General features: G+C 54.2%; 1 protein-coding gene across 1 annotated transcript; it reads left to right on the forward strand.

Annotated features, from left to right (window-relative positions):
- The first annotated feature begins 5,170 nt into the window (after positions 1-5,170).
- LOC149809035 (ribosome biogenesis protein BOP1 homolog) lies at positions 5,171-10,321 on the forward strand. The gene is made up of 7 exons (XM_089995026.1): positions 5,171-5,390; positions 5,953-6,307; positions 6,677-6,992; positions 7,613-8,092; positions 8,553-8,760; positions 9,256-9,727; positions 10,015-10,321. Exons 1-7 carry the CDS (start codon positions 5,171-5,173, stop codon positions 10,319-10,321), a joined length of 2,358 nt encoding a protein of 785 aa, XP_089851152.1.
- Positions 10,322-15,614: the final 5,293 nt, after the last annotated feature.

Genomic DNA, 15,614 nt, shown 5'->3' on the forward strand with positions numbered 1-15,614 from the left:
GCTGCGGTGTCAGACCCTCGCCCCCCCCCCCTAATTATTTGTGCCGGCGGCGTCTACGTGCACTGTGTGTGTGGGCGTGTTGTGAAGTGTCGCACAAGTGTGGAAGCATGCCATCCGGAAGGCCCTTGCAGTGCTTTACGCTGCACTGGCGCACGCCAACCTGCCAGGTTCGGTTGAGGGTATCTGCCTGTCGAGTGGCCGACATCCCTATGCAAGGACAGAGGGTGAATGTGATATCAGAAGTTGCTTCATGCGGATTCTAGGGGGCAAGGGGGTCCTGCGTTCTTGTCCGAGGAGCTCAGCTTACTGGAAAGCAACGACGAAACCATTGCAGTCCTATCAGTCTATTCGCCATCAGAGTCTGTGCAGCATTGACAACGCTTCCTTGACCCATCTCGCGCTGCATGGATCATGCAGCAGGCGGGGTGCTATGGCAACATACTCCCTGCAGCGTTTTCGCTCTGTCACTCCACGTACACAGGCTTGTGTCTGTCAGGAATGTGGCTAGCTCACCTCAGAACCGTTCCAAACCTTATCAGCTATCATCCCGTTCAGTGTGCGAACATGCGCATCGTAACGTGTCTCGAGCACAGTCGCCTTGGATTCGCCAGCAGCTGTCCCAGAGCTCAGGATGTGAAGTCGAGGTCGCAGCATTTAGCATCCGGGCCAACGGGTGTGACATCACGGCGCGAGGATTGTGTGACTGCCAGCGCCGCACGGGTGCCTTTTGGCACTGAGTGAGCGCAGGGTTCGTGATTACGTGCAGGCCCGTGGGAGATATACCATCAGAGGCTTCGACAAGAAGGCCAGATAGCAATGGCCGCCGTGCAGCAGACCCGGCGCCTCGTTCTCCGATGTCTGCAAGCAACCAGGCAGTCAGAGGCTCGAGCTCCTACCCAAGCAGCCGTCGCGGCGTGGCTGGCACACCTTCCCTGCCACGCGGTGGGGCAGATCTAGCTCAGTGGAGCGAAGGCCGTGACCGTGTCCACTCAAGCGCTGCAGCCGTGGAGCGGCGAGGCGCAGTCAGGGACCTCCCACCCCCACCATCCACGAGAGCAGCCTCAGGCCCCGCACCACGCCAGGCCTCCCACGCCCCAGCAAGCGCGTGGCCAGATGCCGAGTACAGAAGCTACGGCAGCCTACGTCGGGCCTGCGCGGCCTCCCCTCTGCCTCCTCCGCCCGCGTCCCTGCCAGGCCCCCCCCCCAAGTCCTGGCGCAGCCCGCTGAAGCGTAGCCGCACGCGATCGCCAGAGCCACGATCGACCGCGTACGCGCGCCTCGACTCCTTCGCCGCAAACGGCCCGCGCCGCGCCTCCTTGCCGAGTGCGCAAGCAACAGTGCCTGGGAGGTTTGCCGGCGGGGGTGCAGAGAACCAAGGCATGCCTGGGCCGCCTGCCCGCACTCGATTTGAAGATCCGCTTGGTGCCAGCGCCTCCAGGGCTTTTGACGCAGCTCCCAAGGTGACGCGCAGGGGCTGGGAGGCGCCGCATCTTCCGCCGCCACCACCTCAAGCCGCCCCTGCGGATGGAGATAGGTCTGCTCGGGGAGGCGCGGGTGGTCCGGTCAGGGGCGCCCGAGGCGACGACGCAGGACGTTCTGGGCGTCTGGATGGCGCCCGTCAAACGGCAAGGAGTCCTGGGATTGGAGGCGCCCACCGCATGGAAGACAGGGCCTACACGGCGCCTGCACGTCAAGGTGCGTCACCAGCATGATTCAGCCGCTCGGCCAGAGACTTGCCCAGTTATACTTTCAGACGCTGATAGCTGTTCATGCGCAATGAGCGCAAACAGTGATGGCACACGTGTGCTTTTCGTTCCAGGCTGCTGTGATGCAGATTGCCTTGTGATCTGGACATTTGCTGTGTGGAGGTCATCAGTAGCCGTTACTTCCTGTCAAATGTCGACCACATGTTAAGGACATGTTCATGACATTCCATACATGCGAACATGCCTGCAGTCCTCCTGCACATTTTGTGAGACATTCTCCTTATTTCGTCGCTGCACACGAGGCATGCACTGCAACGGCCAATTACGTTAAATTCACTAAATTTTAGCAGGTCTATTTTCATTGTGGGCGGACAGAGCTTGCAGAGCATGTGGTGCATGTGCCTGACAATTCAGTGGTGAACCTTGACGAGCATCGTGCAGGAAGGACTGCAGAGGCAGCGCCTGTGGGCGGAGCGAAGCGACCAAAGCTGTGGGGCAGGAACAGCGCTGAGCCTGCTGTGCGCCACTTAAACTCCGTAATGTGCCTGTTGGTTTCATGCACTCGTTTCGTACACCGTTTGTCAAGGAAGAACGTCCTCGTTGCACTTGCAGAAAATTAGCACGCACACTGGTGCACATTGCATCATCACAGGCACAGTGCCAGGGCAAGCCACTTACGTTGCATCCTCCCCTGAAATCAGGAACTGCACACACGCTGCACCTACATAAACAATACAGTCATCGATGGGCTTCGTCTTTGCACCCGTCCCTACATGCTGCTCATTGTCCTGCCAAGGCCTATCATATTTTCAAATGCATGTCATATTTGGGTTGCAGCCAGCACATTTTATCATGGCCTTCAGTTTTCAGAACCCATGCATGACCACTGCTAAAGCTTCGGCAAGCACTTCCAAAGCTAGGTCCTGCATCATCTGAGAATGTGCGACTTGTGTGCTCCTGCCAGCAAATCCCCCACCAGTAGTTCCGAAAACTTGATGAGCGCGGATGGTGAGGAACGTGAGTGCTGTGCATCTGCAAGAGCGAGAGGTTACATCATTTGCATGCTGGCAATTGCTGTCGTGTCGCATCAGTGCAGTGGGATTCAATATCCCAGCTATGGGGTGCTAGCGCATGGAAGCCCTCTGTACCTATGCTATGCATGGCTATGTGCATGAGTTTCTGCTGTCCTGCCAATGGGCTGTTTGTTAATTTGCAATCTGGCCGGAATGTGATGGCGGTTGCTGGATGCAGAATGCTGGAGATGTGTATGGGAGCAACCGATGGGACAGAGCTCGATTCAGCACTGAGGAGGAGGCCAGAAAGTTCCAGGGTTTGATGGTGTGCTGCCCTTGAGGGACTGGTTGGACCCAGCTTTGTTTGCCCGACAGTTTCGCAGAGGCCCACGGCTTCATGGTCCCTTGTTGAAACTCGTCCCTGTGCTTGTGTGTATGTCAATCACGACAACTTTACGCAAGACAAAGAGTGTAGTATTGAGCATGATGACGTTGTACTGCAGCCTGCAAATGAGTGGCATTCAACTTGGCAGTCAGTCCGCTCATGGATTGCACGTTGCGTTGGCCATTTTTTCGATTTTCACTTCCTTAGGATGGGCCTCTGCAGCTGTGTTGCGAGAAAAGTTGCCGCTGAGCTTCCGCCTGGGGCTGACCCGACCAGTAGGATCGTGCGCTGAACGTTGTGTCTAGAGCGCCCCCCCTCACCTGCAACATTGCATGCAGGGAGCAAGACGAAGAGCAGATGGGCGTAGCCTGCCCGAAGGACCGCATGATGCCGATGCAGAGCGTTTCAGCGTCCAAAATCGTGCGCTTTCCTTGCTGCTCTGACCGATGCATCACTCATGCTCTGCCTTTTGCTGGCCACCCTGCGCCGCTGTGGCTCTGCATTCCTACTGCCTAAAAAATCCTGCCAGTGGTGTGAGATGGCCTTGGTTGTTGGTTGAGTGTACCGTAACAATACCAACAAACAGGCGGTCACGGTCACGTTTTACGGTATGTGCTTATAGTATGGGTTGGATGCATCTGCTGATTTGCTCTTGTGATATATTGCATTTAAGTAGTTTGTGGTGTGCAGCGGAACATTACGGCCATTTGCAGCGAGCGAATGAGGCGATATTCGATGGGACGCGTCGCCGCATAGGGAGAGGCTCGACAGGCTTAGGCATCTAGCATGCCTGCCCGCAGGATTAACTGTGTCACATGATATCATGCCTTGGCAAACCCCAAGCATGGAGGACTGATGTTGCGCTTGCCGTTGAATTGTCCGGCACTGCACTGTCATGCAAGGTAGAGTTTTAGGATTAACCTCGTCTTCATTTTTACCTGGCCTGTGTAGTATAAGGAGCCATCCACAGCACGCTTGGGTTGGAGTTTCTGCTGTTTGTTACTTCAGTGCATCATCCTATCTTCTTCATGCTTTCCATGCCTGCAGTAGTCATCCTCCTTCCATGCATGTTGTTCCAGGGGACAATGTGCGCGATCTGTAAGAGCATGCAAAGCCAGACGACAACAGCTCATACAGAGATTTCAAGCCAGCAGATTGGTGTGCTCGTTGCCAGAAAAGGAAAGAATCCTCAACCCTTGCACCTGAAAGTCCTGGCCACCTGTTAGGTGGGAAACGGGACTACACTAGCTACATGGTCCATCGTTACCACTCTTCGTTTTCTTGATGTACGTCGTGCGTTGCTCCACTTCATTCACACCCTGGTCCCAAAACACAACTTTACAATGGGAAAGTTAGGGTTGCACACTAAGCCAATCATCAAGACAATACACAAGATAGAGTTCTCACTTCCAAATCAGTGAGAAAGCTGAACATAATGGAAGGATTGACATCCCTTCGCACGTGTCCGTGCAACAAGCTCATGCTGACCCATGCAGTATGCAAGCAATCAAACCCAAGACGACTCAGGCAATGCATTGACTGCATGCACCGTAGACGCGTAAGTCCAGTGTCGAGATACGCCTTCCGTCATGTCCTTCTTGGTGCTAATGGTGGTGCTCGTCAGCCTTCTTCTCCGCCCTTGCAGCCCAAGGCATCACATATTCCACCTGATGCAATACGCGCCCATGCAAGTAGCAGTGCATGCCAGCGTTGAAGAGAAACATGCCCACAACGACATCTGTGAATGGGATCAAAGAACCCTTTTTCATCAGCGCTGCATACGACATCGTGCTAGTGCTTAGACGTTCCAACGGTAATTGTGTGCAAACGCTTCTTGGCGCAAATACGACAGCCAATGTGCTGCATGTTCTGCAGGAGAGTGTTCTATTGCTCCCACAAAAGAACCGCCTGCATCATTCACAAGAACTCACAGAATTGGTGACTATCTCCAGACATTAGGATTAGGGAGCGCTTCCACTAAAAAGGCTCCTGCAGCAGCTTTGCTTACGGTGTCAAAACACTGTGTTGGTCATGGGCGCCATGAAGAGTTGTATGTGACCGGCATCATGGCCGTGAAACGAAATGGTCGCGGCATCGCGAAACAAGAGCCAGAGCCATCAGAAAGCTCTGATGCAGACCCCGAGGAAGAAGCTGGAGCCTCAGAGGTCACTGATGATGATGAAATTTTTGCAGAAGGGGCAGACATCGAGGATAATTCTGATGATTTAGACGACGATGATGACGGCGCGTCTGACACCAGCGATGACGGTGGAACTGGCCTGGCTGGTAAGTCATTTCCGACGCCCAACAACCTGTTCATAAGTTCGTGAAGCTTGAGAGTGATTGTGCGGCAGCCTGAGGCTACACCTGCTTGAGGTTCTCTTCAGGGTTCCCTTGGGGGCCGCATCAGTGTAACGGACCACGACGCCGTGAGGGCGCACTGAAGGTGGCACGTACTCGACAACGAAGGAAATTCTCAGCGTAATAACATGCTCACTGGATACATCTGCTGTCAGACGCATGTTTTCACAAAGTTGAAAGTGTATTCGTCCAGCACACCCTGCCATCCTGACAGGGTATTGGCACGGCCTCGCATGAATGCCTTCGCTTCATGCCCGCCACGAGCAGTGTTCTCTGCAGCATGCTATACCACAGAAATGTATGAAATGTGATGTCCGCAGTGCATGCTCTTACGGCTGTGGTGAGTTGCTGATTGTTTTGGGGGAGGGGCTTCACTTGTTGCTGCCTGATTCTCATGTCCACGGGCGATTCTAGGGGGGCATTGCTATCTGTATGGGACGTTCACGATTAACTCAAATGATTCACGCTGATTGTTCAAAGCTTGCAGGTCTGGATGCAATTATCGCTGCATCTCGAAAGCATGCAAACGGCAATAGTCACGGCAGCGATGACCAGGGTGGCGATGACTCAGACAGTGACGAGGACGGATCAAGAGGCCATAGCGACCAAGAGGAGCAGGAAGAAGAAGAGGGAGCAGAAGTCGGGGAAAGACTGACCAAGTCTCGGTTGACAGCGCGGGACAGGTCGGGCGGGAGGGTGAGCAGCTCGTCATTACTCTTGGACGAGGCCTTCATGGGGGATGCGGGCAGCGACTCATCAGAGGACGAGAGACCGGATCGAAACACGATTGGTGCTGTGCCTCTCGAGTGGTACAATGAGGAGGAGCATATCGGCTACAACAGGTGCGAGCACTTCAGGAGTGTGATGTACCACAGTGACACATGCCAGCACGTTTCTCACACAGTTCGGGGAACCAGAATGCGAGTTTGGGAATTATTTGCTTCCCATTATATGGGATTCGTGCAATTGGGAGAGACACAGTCATTTGTGCTCATATCTCGAAACAGCCACTAAGGGAGAAGCATTGGTGGTTGCATCATGTGGGCGACTTCATGGGCAAGCAGATACATCATGGCGACTTTTACATCATGTGCAAAAGGATACATCATCATGTGGCGACCTTGCGGATGTCGTTTCGCGCTTGTATTGCCGTACAAAGAATGGTGCAAATGTACAAGAATGGTGGTCAGGAGAGGGGAGGTGCACCGCAGGGAGGGGGGCAAAGTGATGAAGCGCTCAAGGGCGGACAAGCTGGACGCGTTGCTGGCCCGCAACGACAACCAGAGCCTGGCATTGCGAACGATCTACGACCCCTACAATGACGAGGAGATGGTGCTCAGCCGCGAGGAGCTGAAGCTGCTGATGAACATCCAGAAGGGCCGAATGCCGGAGATTCAGATCAACCCGTACGAGGACATGGTTGATTGGTTCGCGGGAGATGTGGACCCCTTCCCCATTCAGAACGCCCCGGAGCCCAAGCGTCGCTTCATGCCGTCGAAATGGGAGGAGAAAAAGATAGTCAAGCTGGTGCGTGTTTGTTTGCAAGGCATTGACGGTGAGTGGGTGGGGGCACGGACAGGTCGGTCGTTTCTCGCAGGCTCCTATGTTAGCAGACGCGCGAAAGCGGTTCACAATGTGTGTAGCAGCGCGATTGAAACACCTCGTGCTTTTGTGGCTATGATCTGAGGGTCTTTATCCATGTTCGATTGCACGGATTCAAAAGTGGGGTCTTATCCTCAGGTGTGTGCCGCGGGATGTTTGTTGTTGTGGCGGATGTTGTGGTGGGATATTTATGTCCGATCTTCACAGGACCAGCCACTTCACTTTGACATTTGTGATAGCGTCTAGTTGAAGTGGCGATGATGTGTCTTCACCACACTGCCGTGTTCAGATAGGCATTGGCAACTAGGCACTGGTAGAATAGGATTGAGTGCTCTGACAAGGCTCTGACCACGCTATGCACAAAGGTAGGCCTTTCATCCATGCCACTGTCGTTTCAGATCACATCTTGTGCGATGTGTGCTAATGAAGAGATATAACTCCGAGCAGCCTTCTTTCTTTCTTTCTTTCTTGAGAAGTACAAGCTCCACATCCAGTGCGAAGTGTGCCTCTAAAGAACGGTGGGAGAGTGGAAAGAAGTCATGCAGGTCCGAGCGATTCGTCGCGGCTGGATCAAGCGTCGCGAGTATCCCGATGAGGCAAAGGAGCCTTCAGTCTACATGCTTTGGGGCGACGACGGCCAGGGCGCCGAAGACAAAACCGGTGCGGGACTCTCCTACATCCCGCCCCCCAAACCAAACCTGCCCGGTCACGAGGAGTCCTACAACCCGCCAGCAGAATTCCTACCCTCGGAAGAGCAGCTTGCCGCATACGACCTGCTCGATGACGAGGACAAACCGCCGTTCGTACCGCAGTCGTTTGACTCCCTGCGCCGCGTTCCGCAGTACAGCAAGTTTGTGAATGAGCGCTTTGAGCGGTGCCTCGACTTGTACCTCTGCCCTCGAGTTCGCAGCAAGCGTGTCAACCTGAAACCGGAGGATCTCGTGCCAAAGGCTCTGCCCAAGCCCCAGGACCTCCGCCCCTTCCCGCACTCCCTGTGCGTCACGTACGAAGGCCATCGTAGCAAGGTGCGTTTTGAACGCGCGATGCGCGTGCACTGGCGAGTCTTACTACCTCGATACAAACCTCCTTGTTGAGGTGATCTCATGGAAAACATGAGCGGCATACGTTGGTCCACTGATTATCTTTCGTTTCCGCACTGCTTGCTCCTTGATGCTGTTCAAGCGGTGAACAGCACAAAAGCCAAAACCCTGCGGGACCAAAGAATTTGACAACGTTACAATCACAAATGTTCGGACAAATAGTATCAGACGCGCAATTTTCCCGGGAGGACATGGCAGTTCCTGGACCGCGCCAGCAAAAGCTGTTTTAGTTGTAGATGGGTGACAAGTTCTGCGACATGCCTGTTTCAACGCAGCAAACCTCTTCGAGACCTATCAGAGTTGAGCGCCTACGTTGACGGTGTCTATTTCACTCACGAACTGCCGCCTAAACCAAGAGCGTCAAGGCCGAGCTGTTTGCATGCAGGTCCGGTCCCTCAGCATTGACCCGTCAGGTCAGTGGCTGCTGACGGGCGGCGATGACGGGACGATGCGCTTGTGGGAAGCCATCACAGGACGCTGCCAAAAGGTGTGGAACCTCGGATCCAAGGTCCATCGTGTCGCGTGGTGCCCGGACCCATCCCTGCGTTTGGCGTCTTGCATCTTTGAGAACAAGTTGGCCATCTTCTCGGCCGGTGCGCCCGCTCCAACTTCCTCCCCCCATCTTCATCCCCATGTATATGTGTTCGATACTAGCTCCATCCAGTTGAACAATTCTCGCACTGTCTGGCCATAGCCAGTTTCTCAACACTCCCTGCGTCTGTTTCGTGAACTACCAGCCTGTGAGGACTGAGCAAGGCATGGACCTACGTGTACCAAATCACGACCCACGATTTTTCAACCCTTGACCCTCGATGAAGAACGCTGGAGCATCCCAGCCCAAACGTGGGGAGGGTGGCCTCTGGTGAGGTGCCAGGGCACCTGGTATGTTGCAGCAACTGCGTAGATGCTGGTGGTACACAAGTGGTTTTTCCGCACCCACCATAGAACACAGGTCAGCTGGGACACTGACGTTTGTCGAGGCACAAATTTGAGATGCCAACGGACGTCAATAGGCCAGGCAAGGGGCAGTCTGCAGCTTCCGGCGTTTGGTCACGGATGTGCTTGAGCGCTGTTGATCGATTTTGCAGGCCTGGGCGATGTAGCAACACAGGAAGCGTCTAGAGATGCGCTAGCAGCAAAGACCACAGAGATGCCAGAGGGCGATGAAAAGGTGCTCGCGCGGTGGCTCCCACGTGATGATGGCGGCCTTGAGATTGTGCACAACCACCAGATGAGGTCGATGGCCTGGCACGGACGCGGCGACTACTTTGCGTCGGTGGCGCCAAACGGCGTGACTCAGGCGGTCGTCGTGCACCAGCTATCCCGCCACACCAGCCAGAACCCCTTCCGCAAGAATCGCGGGCGCATCACTTGCACCGCGTTCCACCCCTCCAAACCCTTCTTCATGGTCGCCACGCAGAACAACGTCCGCATCTACAACCTCGCCAAGCAGACGCTCGCCAAAAAGCTGCTCGCGGGCGGTGGCGTCATCACTTCGCTTGCTGTCCATCCGTCTGGGGACCACGTCATCATGGGCACCGAAGACAAGCGCTGCCTCTGGTGCGGCCCTCTTTCCTCCCTGTTCAGGAGCTTTCTCAAGAATTCCAGAGCTTCGAGTTCACCCTAAATCACAGTTGCCGGCGCTGTTCAAATCCCTGCGCCTGCACCGATTTGTGAAGAAATGCAACCGATAGTGTACCGCACTCATCTGTAATGAGTCACCATGCACGACATGCCAGCGTTTGCGCTGATGCCGGACTTTGACACAACAGCTCCTCGTCATGCCTAGCATATATGGCGTTTCCTAGAACGCTTCTGTGTGGCTGAGTGAAAGCGATGCACTGCAGGTTTGACTTGGATTTGTCGTCCAAGCCTTACAAGGTCATGAAATATCACGAGCACGCCGTGCGCGGAGTGGCGTTCCACTCGAGATATCCTCTGTTTGCTACCGGCAGTGACGACGCGTCTGCGCAAGTGTTCCATGGGATGGTCTATCAGGACCTGATGACAAATCCTTTGATTGTGCCTGTCAAGATCCTCCGGGGGCACAGCGTCCATGACTTCACCGGTGTCCTTGATGTAGCTTTCCACCCGACACAGCCTTGGCTTTTCACGGCAGGCGGGGATGGCAAGGCATGCTTGTATGTGGACTGATAGCGTTTGTAGTTGGCTGCAAGATTACACATTTAGATAGTGATCATACCAAAAGTAAGTGACAGTTGAGGGTTGGATGGGACATCTACCGTATCCAGATGGGAGCACTTGCCTACTAGTATGAGGTGCAACGTATGGCTTAAAATGAATCAAAACGTGAACGAGTGATGAGCACCCCTTACATGCGACACCACAGCCATCAGCTCCACGAGCCTCACATTTGCGGAAGCTGACAGATTGTGGGAGTGCCATCTGCAACGCAGACACTGGTGGGTACCCATGGGCCTGCATGTGGTGCTTACGCCAAAATGCAATACATGTGTGTTGCATGTGGGCTGTGGAGTGCTCTTATCATCAATCCAGACCACAAGAAGGCTGTGACTTTGAGATGCGTTACACATCATACATACGCTACTACTTTCAAGCGTGCTCATGTCTATGTCTATCTCTACCTATGTGCTGCCACACGGACCATGACGATGCCGACATTTTCGAGCTGCATGCCTAGTAGACCACACATGAAGGGCATGGGAGCAAAAGCGCATCGTGGCTGTACATACAATGTCATCTGGCTCTGATATCATTGGGGCATCTGGAGCCGGGCAGTCCAAATTGGCCGAAAATGCATGGCAGCGAATGTGCAAATTTCAGCTTGGGGTATGTGAGGTTGCGTGGGGCCAACCCTATACAGCTTTGATGGGTTCTTGAGTTACTCGCGAGCCAGAGATTTTCCAGTTGGCGTTGCGGCGTGTGAGCTGGTACTCGATTGTGTACGTGTTTTTGTAGGAGTCATGCACATCACCCTTGAAGATGGCATCCGCCTTCTCCTGGAACTCGACCTCCACCTTGACAACATCGTCCCTGATCACTTGTGCGCTCTTGACCTGCACCATCATGCACCGCCTTGAATGATCTGGCGAGGGTGAGACTTCAACTATACTAGGTACAACCAGTCGTCTGCATGTGGATACGGTAGGTCTCACGAACCTAGGTCGTTTCCATGTTTCCACATGGGAAGGGTGTACCTGTAAAAGGATCATCATCATCGCTTGTGATATTGTACTTTGATTGATACAACACTCGCATCCACATGGTCGTTGGCATCTCCAAGTGCAACTAGGGATCCATTGGTCCAATGCGGGCTTCGCCGGAATGGGCTTCAACCCCCATTTTGTCCCGAAACTTCATGTATTTACGGGTACCAGAACCCGAAAATCAGAGGGTCTGGCAAAGCACCGAGCAGCATCCATGCTATTGGCACAGCCCCCACATACTAAAGATTGCCAAAATTGAGAACGCAGTCCGACTCAAATGGACATACACACCTTGATTTTGTCGATCTTGTACTGCCAGTGCCAGTTGATGCGTTTGACGTGGTTGGCTCGTGTGGTCCACGCCTGCAACATGTTGCCTTCAAGCACAGAGTCCAGGGCGGCGACGTTGTGCTCAGGTCCCATAGCTTGCTGCTTCACTTCCTGCCATGCATATAGGGTGGTCTTGATCGATGCCATGTCGGTGGGGACTCCGCTGGTGTCACGGCTTTCAGCTTCCACTACCTGCACAGCAAGTGCTACTTACTAGTAGCTCAATGTTTCGCCAGACCCTGTCATTTTTGAGTCCAGATGCCCCAAAATGCATGAGTTTTTGGGACGAAAGTGGGGGTCGAAACCCAGTCTGGCAAAGCACACGTTGTACACTGTCCGTGAGCACTCTTCAAGCCCAGTGCGTTTGTGATAATGTCTCACCCATCATTATGTGATGTGACACTGAATGAGACTAGGTGTACTCACGGAGCGGCAGCGTCCCTGTTGAAACAATCGTGCATTTTCCAGATGTTTGACGTGCTGATGTCTGATGCTCAGGTGTGTTTTTGACGCATCTGCTGTGGATTGTGGGGTCAGCATTGAAGGGGCCTCTCAGATGACCCCATGCTATGCAACATGTTAGAATGCCTGGGAACGCTGCATATTGCTGAACATTTGGAGTAGGTAGGTTCCCGACACCGGGCTCGTCAACCCCTAATCAGCCACGTAACGGGGGGGCAAGTAAAGTGCGCAAGTCCTAACTTGTGCCATTCCTCTCCTGTATTTCGGGGACTTCAATAGGCTGTAAGGACAAGAGCAAGACTCACCGTTGCTGGTATGACGGTGGCGATGGAATTTGCGTTGCGAACGTGGTAAGCGTCCCCTTCGAGAAGGCCCGCAAACAGGCCCCGAGCGACCAGGCAGTATGCCAACACGCACAGGGGGGCAGCCACTGCAAGGCACTTGATCCCGAGCTGCGCGAGGCCGTTTGATGGCCCCGTCCTTGAGAACATTCGACGCTCCTCTGCTGCCAGAATCCCACCCTCGAGTAGGACTGTACCTGCATCACACATCCAGTATGCTTATATGACCATTGCTGTGCAAAGTGCGTGACGGAAGTACACTCGAAGGAGGTAAAAGGAAACAGGTGCTAATGTCTACGAGGCTGCTGTGATGTTGCAGAGAGACACATCAATAAGTACATTCCAGGCTGCCGCACCTGGTCCACTGAGCCGTTTGTACCTTCGGAAACGCCGTTGGCGCCAAATGCTTGTGAAATGCGTGCGATGGCGGCGACAATGGATGCAGCGAGGTGTTGCAAAAAGCTGAGTGCTCTCTCCCATGCGGAATGCAGAGCGCCAGCAATGTCCGTGCGCTGTTGGCTGTCCAGGTATGCTTGCACCTGCAAAACACTCGCCCCCGGTTGGCTCCATGGCAGGGACGCCAGTGCGCTTCCATGGGATGGGCAGGTAGAACGATATCTCTGTGACAATTCGGGAGCTTTTAACCCCTATATAGCTTATGCGACTGTTTGCCATGCAGTGTATGACGGAAGCACACTCGAAAGGGGTAAGAGGAAAACAGATGCCAATGTCCACGTGGATGCAGTAGCATCGCAAAAAGATACACCATCATCATGCCGTATGCTTTACCGGGGGAGCATTGCAATGTGTCGACCTTGAGACACACATGTCAAGTAAGTCATCCAGGTATGCTAGCCTCAGGTGATGGTTATGATAGAACGATTCCCAAGTGAACTCTGGAGTTGCCAATGTCCATGTGGATGCGGTAGTGCTGTAAAAAGCTGAGGTGGCACACCTTGTTGTCCTCGCCCCACTCGTGCAAGCTTGGGACGTAGCCGGGAGGAAATTCTCGGAATTCGGGCACCAGTACGTCTGCCATCCACTTTTCTGCGAGCATCACAACAGCTGGCAGCTGGTCGTCGTCTCCCTCCCCAACCTCGTTCACGAACGCGAGCACCTCGCTCGAGGGCGCGTGCACCGAGCCCGGCCGCAGCTTCAGAACGTCCAACGCCTCGTCCCCGTCACCCAACAACAGCGCACACACCGCCCGCTCGACCTCCACTTCGTTTGCATCTGCACGGCAGCATCGGGTATTCAGCTGCTTGCCACTCAGTGCGCAGACTACCCTAGTTTGTGTATGAGTCTGAATGTGCATGCAAACGATGGCTGGTGAATGTGGTTTGAACACCGACCAGCAAGCGTGTGGCGAGCCGTTCGCTGCCTTGCACGAGCGTCTGTGATTTCAAAGAGGTGGGGTGCATCCGTCTGGCACATCAGGCGAGCACGGCAGCAACAAAGGTTCACCAGCTGCAACCTTAAAGCGAAGGACAGCCAGCCACGTGTGTGCAAGCGTGTACAAAACAACAGACATGGAGGATGGTGGGCTTGCTGCGCCAGATTCAAACCACCGCAAGCCGCGTGATACCCTACAGAGGCAGGGCAAATAACGCGTCGAAAAACCATGCACGCTGAGGAATGAGCTGCCATAACAGACGCGGGGTGGGAACGTGTGCTTCTTAGGTATGTTACCGCACGCGAAGCCAATACGACGAGCGCTTCGATCGAGTTCTCATCAAGTATCAATGCTGCCCATGTCCATTTGGATGGGGTAGTGCTGTAAAATGATACGGCAACACTACATCACATGGACAGCGGCAGGAAGTAGTCACCAAGCAACCACGTAATTACCAGCAATACAGCCGTCATCATCAATGGAGGGCACACATTCGAGACGGCTGAATTGCGCTGCGGCGATGGCGACCAGGCGAGGATTGCTGCTTCGCAGACCTTCTGCCATGCCGGCAAGCGCCACATCATACTGCTCGGAGAAGGGCAGAGGTGCAGTGGGAGGTGCGTCCTCATAAACCTCAAGGAGCTCTCGTGCCGTGAGCGCAGGGCGAATGGTTGCCAGGAAACTCTCTCGCTCTGGGCTCCCAACTGGGAGGTGTATCGCCCCCCCCCCCCAGAGCATCTCCCTTAGGCTTTGTAGCGCAGCCGCGCGTGTGGGATCTCGCTCCTGCCCCACCGGCGCCCTCAGGCGCTCTGTCACGTATACGGGTGTGAAATCTGCCAGCGCCGCTCCCACGTCATCTGCGTGAGCCATGGCACGCGTCAGCAAGTGCGTGGCAGTTTGTGTGTTTTGCTGTGTGCCTTTGGCTGTAGAGAGCTTGCACCCTGGAGGCACGCAAAGCGAGCGCGTGGCAATTTGTGTATCTTGTTTTGTGTCTGGTTGCGTGCGTCGTGAATTTCAGCTGCTGGGATGCAGCTGGGACACTAAAATTGAGGCTGACTGGATCTTTGTAACAAATTTAAACAGGCATGCTAGGATGGCAGACTCATTGTCCTGCAGTCTGGTGCGACGCTCGGCAGGTTGGACATGTCGACGCTTTATGAAAACTTCTGTTGTACCTGTGTGAATCATGAGAACACACCTGCTAGGTCAGCACCGCAGTTGTACTTGGCCAGGACTTCAGAGGCTTTGGTGAGGTACTCAAAACCCTCGGTGACACGTCCATTGGAAGCTGACAGTGCCTCATTGGCCAAGTCGCAGTACGATTGAGCCATTGCTAACGCCACATCTGCAGTGCCGCTCGAATCCGAGCTCTCTTCCAACCAGATTTTGGCGAGTTTGATGACAAGATCTGGATGTTGCGTCTCCTGCATAAGGCAGCATTGCGAGTGTGCGAGGAGATAAGGTGATAGAAGGATGTCGATTGTTACACCGCACGCGACGACAAGCCATCGACACAGGATGCAGAAGGGGAGGTAAAAACGGGCGAAGCCGTCTTTTCTTCTTCACTTGTCGACAAGATATCACGTGTTGCTTTCTATGAGCTCTGCATGCGCCTGGGAAAGGCTTATTCGCATTGCGCTACAACTTTTAAATAAGGTTGACAGCCTCCGCATACCTGGAGCAGTGCCAGTGCACCAGGAAGGTCTGCCGGCAGCACCTGCGCCTTGGCATCA

The sequence above is a fragment of the Nuphar pumila genome, unplaced genomic scaffold (assembly GCF_984573655.1).
Source record: "Nuphar pumila unplaced genomic scaffold, dmNupPumi1.hap1.1 HAP1_SCAFFOLD_1808, whole genome shotgun sequence".
In the NCBI taxonomy this organism is placed as follows: Eukaryota; Viridiplantae; Streptophyta; class Magnoliopsida; order Nymphaeales; family Nymphaeaceae; genus Nuphar; species Nuphar pumila.